This window comes from Atta colombica, unplaced genomic scaffold, assembly GCF_001594045.1.
Source record: "Atta colombica isolate Treedump-2 unplaced genomic scaffold, Acol1.0 scaffold63, whole genome shotgun sequence".
Lineage (NCBI taxonomy): Eukaryota > Metazoa > Arthropoda > Insecta > Hymenoptera > Formicidae > Atta > Atta colombica.
The window spans coordinates 141,529-152,675 of NW_017259554.1; the positions used below are offsets into that span (position 1 = coordinate 141,529).

Sequence of the window (11,147 nt, forward strand, 5' to 3'; positions counted from 1 at the left end):
CTAAATCATTTAGAACCCCACAACTTTTGTCTGAAACGGTTTTTTTTTTTTCAAAATGCTCTGTTTCCGAGATAAAAGGGATGTATGGGTGATCTGAGACATCCAGTATAATCATAAGGAATATAAAATGTCCGAAAGGAAAAAATATCTTAAAAACTACAAGTTTTATAAAAAAATGTTTTAGATAAAAGTTGTAGAGTTTAAAAAGGTCTAGCCGCTGGTTTTATTATTTTGACTTTGGATGGCGTCGCCAAGGTAGAGCAAAGTCAACATTTCATATGTCATTAGTGCAGGATTCTTTAACAATAAATAAAAACTCATATAATACTCTCACATTATGTCATAATTATATTTTTCTGTGACTTTGTAATGATTGTTCTCAACTTAATAACAGTTATTGTCCTTTATCCAATACGTAAATGGTGTCACTATTTAAAAATATTTACAAATATATTTTGTATGTATCTCTCAGATATATCACAACCTCCCGAGGATTAAAGATATCGATGTTAGGACTCTTGTCATAAACTAAAAAATGAGAAAAGAAGATTCTCTTCGATTTCCCTCTTCACAATAAAGGACAATAAAAGCCTTAAGAAATCATTTTATCACACGTACTTTAGAATCGAAACAAACTTCTACACTGGAAGTGTAATCCGTGATCAATGCTGTTACCGACCAGCATTTACCCTGTTTCGTTAACGTCGAATGGTTCTTCACCTGACCTCTCACTGTCTTGTATATTTTTTCCGTAATAGGCTCGCGTAAGACATCGCGCAAGACATCGCAGACTTTGGGAGCTGGTTGAGGCTTGATAAAATCAGAAATAATTTTAGTCTCAGATATTTGCTGTATTACTCTCGAAGTGTTTACCTTTGACAAAATTATAAAGTTAAATAAAAAGAGAAAGCAGTTTCAATTAAAAAAAAAAAAATGTAAAAATCATTTCAATAAAAAAAAATACTAAATTATAAATATTATATACCACTGATTTCTCGTTTTGTGCCACTTTCATGGATGTACTTTTCTTAATTTCTATTAGAGCATTATGATTTGTCACTTTCATAGGTGGTTCTAACGAGAGACATGTTTTGGTTTTACTCATTAAAGGATTTTCATCTTGTTGACTAAAAAATGTTGAATAAAAAAATAAATAACAGAAATATCGAAAATAATAAGATAGAAGATGCATAGAGGTGGATAAAGAACCTCTGTGATTTCTTTGTCTTAATTATGATGTCGTAATCATCTAAGTCAAAATCATCATCAGGAAATTCTGAAAAATTTTGATTCTGAATAGACTTCATAGAAAGCGATAATTTGCTGTGAAAATTGAGTACTGAAGTTGTTTGTTCAACTGTCGTTCTATCATCCTTAGCAATTTTCTTAGTCTCCATTTGTGACGGCGATATCTGTGAAGATCTTGTTGGGGAATTATTGAACCTAGAATAATTGCTTAAATTATTACAGTAAAATTAGTAAAATTAGAAGACACTACACAGCAAGATAAAATTTACTTTTGTAAATCAGAAAAATTGTGAATTTTAAAGCAAATCTTTATATAACTTAAAACGATATCAATTATTATCTGAATTAAATTCATATTAAGAAAATGTCTTTAATACTTACCAATCTTCTAAAGGTTCAAAGTCTATATCTTCCAAGGTTTGCATAATTTCATTCGTTTCTTTCCTATCTACTTGTTTGCGATCACACGTATTTCTAAAATTTTCTTGAACGGCATTATTTTCTTGGCTTCGTTGTTCGATTGCTGTCACTGCTTCTAAGTCAATAGCTTCTTCAAAATCATCATCGAAAAAACTGTCATTGTTGTTAGAATTAGATGCTGTGTTTTGAACATTCTGATTCATGATCCTGGATAATCCATTATCATTATATGGATCAGGGTTTTCAGGTTCTCCTCTAAACAATTGAATGGACATAGAAATCAAAAAGCTGAAACCAAAGAATAAAAAATAATTCAAACTCAAAAGAAAATTAGATCAAATCTTACAAAGCTCTTGCCAAGACATTTTCTAGCGCGTTGGATTTCAACAAAGTTTCCACTTCTCCGCCAATTTCCTTGTACTTGCCATCTTCTAGGAGAATAACACCACGCCTACAGTGGATCGGGCCAATTATCATTACTTTATAGCCAGGAAGTAATATATCCTGCGAAGAAACATTTTTAATGTTTTAATTTGATAATCTCGATGAGAAAAAGAGAGAGAGAAATTTGCATTCATTTGAAACAATGGAAAAAGCCATACAGTTATTTGTTTAAGTGAAGTATACTCTATCGCAGTGACATCTTGTACTCCATCAGTTAAATAAAGTTGCATCATTCTTCTACCTTTGGGTTGCCACTCCATCAGCTGCTCTTCTTCCTTTACTTCCAAGTTCTGATTGTCGATTTTACGAATTTCACAAAGCTGCTTATATTTGGAGCTCATTATATCGTACATCTTGTCTACCTATACTCATACCAGATGATCTATATTTGGATGTCTAAAGTAAAAACATATGTGCTATGATTGGAATACCACAAAGAGCTTACCTGGAGGATATAGATACCAGTCAATACAATGTGTGTCTGCTGAGTTAAATTCCTTGGCAAACATCCATTTTCATTGTTGATTTCCCGTAAATCACTCAATTGCCATTGGCCCTCTACAAATTCGAAAATATGCTTATCTGTCATCTATAACAATAATCAATAGAAGTTAATTATTTAGAGTAATATTAATAGAATTAAAGTTTTTATTATTATCTGTATTGTTAACAGTAATTATAAGTTATTAATATGTTACTTTGTACTTGATTTATGTCATGAAATATATTTGTGTTGCATGTGAAATCAGTAAAAAATACAGAAAAAAAAAGAGAAAAAAAATTACAAATATATTTAAAAGATATATTTAAGACTTAATAATTTGTCACTTTGTATTTGGTTTAAATATATTTGTATGACGTGCGTCAGTTTGTAAAAAATAACAGTAGAAAAAAAAAGCTTATTAATTGTTAAACAATTATTGAAACACTGAGTTGTTAAAATTCTTTAACATTTAACATTAAATTATTAAAGAATTTTAACAATTAGTGGTTCAATATTGTTTAACAATAAGCTCTTTTTTTTCTACTGTTATTTTTTACAAACTGATTTCGTACGTCATACAATATATTTAAACCAAGTACAAAGTGATAAATTATTAAGTCTTTTAAATATATCTTTTAAATATATTTGTAATTTTAATTCTTATTAAAGCACAATTAATAAGGAATTTCGTTTGATGAGGTAAGATTTAACAAGTTGTAATAAAACATTTCTCTCATTCAATGTCAGAAGATTCAAAATAATAACATGTTACTGTTTCTTAATTTTAATTAACAAAGATATATGTAAAACAATAAAAATCGACGCGTTTCACTTTATACATAATGTACCATTTTATCGTTGTCGTTCCATATTAAAATTAAATTGATGCATTATGCAAAACGCACTCAATAACTAATTTAGCAATAATTAGTAACATACTTCATGAGAAATTTTGTCCCTAATAAAGAATTCGACGCAATCTCTTAGCCATGCGTCATTCATTACATAAAATTTTGCGTTTAATTGGTTTTTTATCCGTCTTAGCAAATTCTCATTCATTTTCGCATGATAACAAGTTCACAATTTTTCAATCAATATCGAATTTTATCGTTACAATAGATTCACGCCCATTGCATGCTTTTCCGTGATACATATAAGGATCCTAGTTTTCATCGAGGATTTAATCCGGATCAGAATGTAAGAACCAACCAACTACAGTCGAGCATTCCTCTGTCGTTCGATTGTAACAGGAGAATATTCGATTGTAGGTGATTGGTTCTTATATTCTGATTTCAATCCTCGGTGGAAATAGGCCAATGGTGTGTTCAGTTTGCAAGCATTTCTCTCAAAATCTCGGCCATCTCTTTTTTTCGTCAAATGTCTCGGTAGGGTATCCACACAAACTTGCATAACCGTATGCATAAAGAAAATTATCCAATCATATTTTACGTGCGTCTATATAGGAAAAATGCGATTGGATAATTTTTTTTATGTATACGTTTATGCGGTTATGCAAATTTGTGTGGATATATCCTTAGATATATCCTTCATCACATACAAAATGACATGAGCTGCATAAACATAGCATAAGACTGCTAGCCCAATGAGCATCTTATGCAAATCAATATAACGTCTTTTTGTCGAATGATCATTAGTTAGTGATCTTGTGCTATGCTTATGCAGTTTATATTCCGTGATGAGCTCTTAGGACCATTACACACAAATTTGCATAGCCGCAAAAATATGCATAAAGAAAATTATCCAATCACATTTCTATCATAAAAGCAAACGTAAAATACGATTGGATGATTTTCTTTATGCATATGTTTATACAGCTATGCAAGTTTGTGTGGAATAACTTTACACATGACATTTTCCCGAAAAACTAGACTGGAAAATGTTGGTACTTACAAAAACCTCTAGGCAATATAATTTTAATTTGTACGGATTAATAACTGACCTAGTTTCTACTGAGGGTTTAAACTGTTCATAACCGGAACTGTTCATAAAGAGAATTATCCAATCATATTTCTGTTATTGGATAATCACGAAAAAACAAGCAAAGAGCGTAAATTTATTATAACAATATTTGTAACAAAATTTTTTTTTATTAATACCAACATTTTTCAGTCTATTTTTTCGGGAAAATGTCAATGGATGCATCTAGAAGCACGCTTGCTTACTGAACTATATAAAGACACTATATAAAGACAACTATATAAAGACTATATAAAGACACAATATTGATGTCAGATTCCTGATTGGCAGTCTGATATGTATTCTGATTGGGTCGAACCTCCACCACCAAATCGGATTCTTACTATCACTCCTGCGCCGCCATATTTGGACCGCTTCAGGGTCGTAAAAAATAAACATACTCTAACCTTTAATTTGTACTTCGTTATGGCGTTATTGATCTTCCTGATTTACTAAAGGTAGGAGCCAAAATTGAAAAAGAAGAATGTACTCTATTGATTCCGTTAGCGGAATGAGCTCTGTATTTCGTTAGCAGTTAGGTGTGTCAGCTGTGTTCATAGAATATAGAGAATAGGAAGCTGCTAGCCGAACTTACATGGAAGGGGTCTTCGAAAAGCGTGGTCAAAAGTGATCATTTGAATTAGTTCGATTGAAATGTCGCTATCGTTCCACCACATCGTTCTCGCAGTTTGTTTGGTAGATCATACCAATTTTATGAAGAATGCTCCATTTTTCATATAATTTTAATAGATGCATTCAGTACTATGAGCGCTCAGTGAGCTCTTATACCTGTTTGATCTCTTTTTAAATCTAGCGGAATATGCCAATTAAAGGCAAGAACTTACTGAATGCTTAGTTGTAGTACTAAATGCATCCAGTGACAATTTATGTCTTCCTGTTAAGCTAGTTCTACATTAACAAACTGATCACAAGTTTATTGCGACAGCCAATATGAAACATTGATTTCAAAATCTAAGCTTCAGATTGGCTGTCGCAACAAATTTGTAATCAGCTTGCAATTAATGTAGAACCGGCTTTACTTTCAGAGCATCATGTTAAAGGCTGCTATTTGGACGTGCTTTAAGCGCTTGTAATCATCATTTTATCTTTATCGTTTCTTAGACGTAAAATAAGAATAGAAATACTGAAAGCGCTGAAAGCGTCCAAATCGATCACAGCCAAAGAATAACGTCTCTATTCGTAAACCGTGACTAGCTTCACGTGATTAATCTCACCAAATGTATTGTGTATATATTGTGTATAAATAATAAATTATAAAGAGTTATAAAAAGTACAAACACAACATAATTAAAACGTGAATGCAATTAAATGCGTATTCAATAATTTTTATGATATATAGTTCTAGCTCTCCTGATATTCTTACTAATCTTAATCTTAACTGCTGTTAGACAATTCATAATATGATTGAGCAATTCTTAATTTCAATTTTCAATTGCATAGTCTGATCGGCTTTAGGGGTTCTGCACAATAAAAGGAACAGGGAACAGAGAACAGAAAATAAGAATCTATCAGAAACTATGTATACCACAATACATGATTTTTGATAGACTGAAATTCTTAGGGGCTCTGCACAATAAAAGGAACTGGAAACAGAGAATAAAAATTTCAACTATACATAGTATCTCATAGGTTAAAATTCTTAGTCTCTATTCCTTTTATTGTGTGGAACCTCTTAGGTTATGTGTGTTCGATTGTATGTGCGTAAGCGAAAATGAGAAAAGTTTTATGGCTGCTGTGTCCAATGTGGCGCCGTGTCTGGACGCCGGCGACGACTAACTAATGGCAAAGGAAGATTGGCAGGAAATCACTAAGTTCACAAAGAAATGTTATTCATTGGTTTAGTTTCCACCGAGGGTTTAATCCGGATCAGAATGTAAGAACCAAGAATCAACTACAGTCGAGCATTTCCCTATTGTTCTACTATAACAGGGGAATACTCGATTGTAGTTAGTTCGTTCTTACATTCTGATCCGGATTAAACACTCGGTGAAAACCATTGTTTCTGACTTAAAACCATTCCACACAAACTTGAATAACCGCATAAACAAAATACACATAAAGAAAATTATCCAATCATATTTCTGTTATAAAGACAAATAAAATACGATTGGATGATTTTCTTTATGCATACGTTTATGCAGCTATACAAGTTGTGTGGAATGGCTTTTAATTAGACTATACATTGAAGATTGAGATTAAAGATTGAAATTTCATTAATGAAGACAAAAAAATTTTGGCTCCTTTTGTTTTGATAAACTTCAATCTTTCAATCTTCAATCACATTCTTCAATGCGTAGTCTAATTCCGGCCTAAGGCGATTTAATATAAACTCAAATAAATATTTGGAATGTTTCGAAAGAGATGTAATTGCGTACGTTACGACAGCTTGGATATCGCATTACTAGATTAGAATACGAGAAACTAAAATAATCTACAACACAAGCATTTATCTGATACGAGTAATTATCTAACGACATGAGCAATAATCGATGCCGATCTCGAAATGAACATAAAGTGATGATTAATTTTATCAAGCACTAATTTAAAATCTATCGCTGAGGCTAACAAAATGTTCGCACGTAGAATGTGACATCAGAGAGAGAGAGAGAGAGAGAGAGAGAGAGAGAGAGAGAGAGAGAGAGAGAGGAAAACCGGAAAAAAGAATTGACTCGAGCGCTGCAACTAATGCTTGTAATGCCACAATTTTGCCGTGTTTTGTGTTCGATTCAAACATTGTCTACTGAGCACTAATACCAACTCAGAAACCTGATTTTGATTACATTTTTCAAAGCCTAGTTCGGCCCAATTAGACGAGCCGAGTTTCTGACGCGCATTCAATGTAGTAACGTCACTCCAGTAACGTTACTAGTAAATAGGAAATCATTAGTCGCTTAAGGTTGAAAATTTATATATTGTACATATTTTACAGACATACATATATATATAAATATATATAATATATTTCTATATATGTATACATATGTAAAATGTAAAATATTAAAATTTTTAACATTTTTGAAAAAATTTCACATAGGCGACTAATGAGCTCTTATTTACCAGTGACCAGTACGTTACTGAAGCTACATTGAACGAGCATGCGTCAGAAATCTGACCTGTCTAACAACACTGGTTCGACCTCCTATTCTCTATACTCCATGTAGAAGAAGAAGAGGATTTGTCATGTCAATCAAAAGATAGCACTTTTACGTTTCTTCAAGCCACGTAACGTGTCATTGTGTGTACACTCGCACTTTTTTGTGACAAATTCGTGCTACTTTTCTACTTTATATGTTACACGGTATCAGCAAAGATCAGTATTAAAGCTTCCGGTAATCCGTCTTATCTTCAAGGTTAGAACTATATTCTCATCACAACGGGGGTCGAACAGTCAGCTATGTCTGTCTCTCAGATGGAAAGTATCCTTTGAAATTATAATTGTGCATCAAAATCTTGTTGTAAAACATTTTTTCTTATGAAATTATTTGCAAAATAAGAAATTAATATGAAAGCATCTTCAAAAGATATGCTAACAAGGTTTGATAAACCTAAAAATTTTAAATTTAAAATTTATTCTTATACATATATTTGTAACAGTTGATGATGTACTCGTATAAATCGGATTGTAAGTGATATTCAATCTGATTTTATATTCAAAATATTTTGTCTATATCTTGTCATTTTAACATTTAATGTTAACATTTAACATTGGAAAGTCACTCAATTGTTATAATGTAATGAGTTTGAAAACTCATTTGTTATTGAAGAATTTAATTTGGAATTTGTAACTCGTGTTTTAGTTAGTCATGATTTGTAACTCATTATTGGTTACAAATTACTTTTTTCAGTAAGTAAACTCATAATGGCAAATTATTTTTCTAAGTGATTTTCTCAATCTTTATTTATGATAATCATACAAAATTGTAGTGATCATAGTCATACAAAATTGCATGCAAAACTTTATCAAATTGTTATTATAAAAAGTAATGGAATAGTGACTCTCCTATTCTCTGAAATCAAACTATAATTTATAAACAAAGCAATCATAGTAGATATTTCCTTAATTTCTAAAAAATACAGAGAATCTATTTAATTTAAAATTTGCTGTGAAAGAATTAGAAAGAAACTCAAAGAAATGTGAGAAGGAAGAGAAGATAGAGAAGACAAAGATTAAGAAGGCGATACAAAAGGGTAATATGGAGGGTGCTCGCATTCATGCAGAAAATGCAATTAGACAGAAGAATCAAGCCTTGAATTATCTTAGAATGAGCGCTAGAGTAGATGCAGTAGCTAGTAGAGTGCAGACTGCATTGACAACTCGCAAAGTTACTCAATCCATGGCTGGTGTTGTCAAAGCCATGGATGCTGCTATGAAATCAATGAACTTAGAGAAGATCTCTGGACTTATGGACAAATTTGAGAGCCAATTTGAGGATCTGGATGTGCAAAGTTCATACATGGAGAACGCTATGTCACAAACCACGACTACTAATGTACCCCAGAATGATGTAGATTCTTTGATGCAGCAAGTTGCAGACGAAGCTGGGTAAGAATTTACTTCTAATTATTATTTCAAGTTTTTTGATTAAGCAAAGAGCTTAATTCCTGTCTTATATATAATGCAAAGAAGAATTATTTTAAATATTATTTAAAGTAACAAAAACTTTTATTACTTTGAACTGTATTTGAAAAAAATTTTATTTATTTGATAGTTATAAAATTACCTGACATTATTTTTGTGCAGATTGGAATTGAACATGGAACTTCCATCAGGTCAACTTGGTAGTATTGGCACTTCAACAGCAGTAAGCCAGGAGCAAGATGAATTAACACAGAGATTAGCACGACTTAGAGAATAGTAAAACTGTTTTAATGTATATTATAATTGAAGTGTTTTATAAATTATGTAATATATTCCCAATAATATAATATTGTTACAATAATTATTATACTCTTATGATCAGATGGGATGCACTGAATTGTAAAATTATTTGATATCGGATATATTATAACATCGGATATCTGGGAAGGCAATTTTTCAAGTTAGATATCCGATATTTTCCGGATATCCAACCAGATTCCGGGACAATGTCTAAAAAAGCTGAGTAAAACAAAAAAAGGGAGCAAAACAAAAAAACAACTGTGAGAGAATAGTTATAATAATTATGATTTTAATGTTATCGTTCAAGTTTGATTATCAATAGAGATAACTATAGAGAAAAATTGTAAGCAATATATAAGAGCATTATGAATATGCATACTTATATACAGAACATTTATATAATAAAAAATCAATTTAATGATATAAAATTTCAATATTGGATATATTCTCGGTTTACCTAACGATATCTGACTATCCAATCGGATAGTTAAAAAATGCCGGATAATACCAGATACTTTTCAGATATCCGGTGCATCCCTGATGATAACACATTTACAAACTTTAGTATAAGTCTTCAATATACTATAAAGTGCTGAAACACAATTGGTATAATAAGTCTTGAACTTCTTAAGAAATTAATCACAGTTGAAAAGAATGAATATAAAAAAAATAATCGACTGACTGATCAACTTTTTAAAGTTTAATGCTTACTACACATATTGATTTCAGGACTTTAGGATAAGACAAAGCAAATAAAAAAGAGAAAACATTTTTAGATTTAATAGTTATATGTGGCATACATTAGACTAATTGAGTATATTATATAAAATGTTGGCTATACTTATAAATTGATGAAGCAGCAAATCCAGAAATTGATTTATTGATTTCGTATTTTAAGAGTTTCGATTATTTTAAAATTGAAAATAAAATTATATAATTAAAAAAATTATATAATTAAAAATTTCGAGTTTTATTTTAAAAGATTTTCCATAAAAATTAACTAAAATACATGAGTATTTAACACTACTGCTTCTGAAATATGAAAATAGAATGTAAGATTAATTTTGAATATAAGATTGAATGTAAGATTAATTTTAACAATAAACTTATTGCATTTTTTATCAATGTAATTTGTAATTGTGAAGTGCAATTTCACAGAATGCTTTCACTATCATAAGAATCAATTGTACATTATGCAAATAGAAAATAAATATTTATTATTCATTAACTCTGCCTTTCGAAGATTATTCTAAAACTAAGATAAAATTTTTAAGACAAAAACAAGAAATTTCATATTTTAATATTTTAATTTAATATTTTAATTTTTTTAATATTAGCAATATCGTCATGGAAAAGAATAACGAAATAGTTCAATATATCTTTGTAAATACATGCTTAATATTTATAATCTCAAAAAAATAGTAATGTTTCATATTTATAATCTCAAAAAAATAATAATCATTTCATTTTGTTTTTATTAAAATTTCACAATTTTTATGAAAGTATACAACCAAAAATTATGCGCGCGCACGTATGTGTGTGTGTGTGTGTGTATGTGTACGTATATCATTAAATTACAACTTCACATTTAATTACAATTTTCATGCAATATATTATTTTTTCATATATAATTATTCAATTACAATTTTCATAATATTTAATCAATTATTATTT

General features: G+C 30.3%; 2 protein-coding genes across 6 annotated transcripts in view; one reads left to right on the forward strand and one right to left on the reverse strand.

Moving 5' to 3' along the window:
- LOC108692178 (recQ-mediated genome instability protein 1-like) overlaps positions 1-3,735 on the reverse strand; it is a 7,272-nt gene extending 3,537 nt beyond the window's left edge. For 3 of the 5 annotated variants that reach the window (XM_018200339.1, XM_018200338.1, XM_018200342.1), the window contains exons 1-8: positions 3,536-3,735; positions 2,558-2,701; positions 2,271-2,474; positions 2,015-2,172; positions 1,630-1,923; positions 1,210-1,443; positions 986-1,127; positions 619-873 (exon numbers count right to left, since the gene is read on the reverse strand). In XM_018200339.1, the coding sequence (XP_018055828.1) occupies positions 619-873; positions 986-1,127; positions 1,210-1,443; positions 1,630-1,923; positions 2,015-2,172; positions 2,271-2,474; positions 2,558-2,701; positions 3,536-3,655 (1,551 nt within the window). In that variant the 5' untranslated portion in view covers positions 3,656-3,735. Of the gene's footprint in view, positions 1-618; positions 874-985; positions 1,128-1,209; positions 1,444-1,629; positions 1,924-2,014; positions 2,173-2,270; positions 2,475-2,557; positions 2,702-3,444; positions 3,505-3,535 lie in introns of those variants that run through there. The other 2 variants (XM_018200340.1, XM_018200341.1) reach the window with 2 other exon arrangements.
- Positions 3,736-7,733: 3,998 nt separating this feature from the next.
- LOC108692169 (charged multivesicular body protein 1b) lies at positions 7,734-9,745 on the forward strand. Its single transcript, XM_018200325.1, has 3 exons — positions 7,734-8,010; positions 8,672-9,137; positions 9,336-9,745. Exons 1-3 carry the CDS (start codon positions 7,989-7,991, stop codon positions 9,448-9,450), a joined length of 603 nt encoding a protein of 200 aa, XP_018055814.1. The 5' UTR covers positions 7,734-7,988; the 3' UTR covers positions 9,451-9,745.
- Positions 9,746-11,147: the final 1,402 nt, after the last annotated feature.

Excerpts from the sequence above, each read along its gene's own strand:
- LOC108692169 (XM_018200325.1), top strand. The coding sequence starts at position 7,989 with ATGTCTGTCTCTCAGATGGAAA. Across the intron at positions 8,011-8,671 it reads GTCTGTCTCTCAGATGGAAA|AGAATCTATTTAATTTAAAA; the intron begins GTATCCTTTGAA and ends TAAAAAATACAG. Across the intron at positions 9,138-9,335 it reads CAAGTTGCAGACGAAGCTGG|ATTGGAATTGAACATGGAAC; the intron begins GTAAGAATTTAC and ends ATTTTTGTGCAG.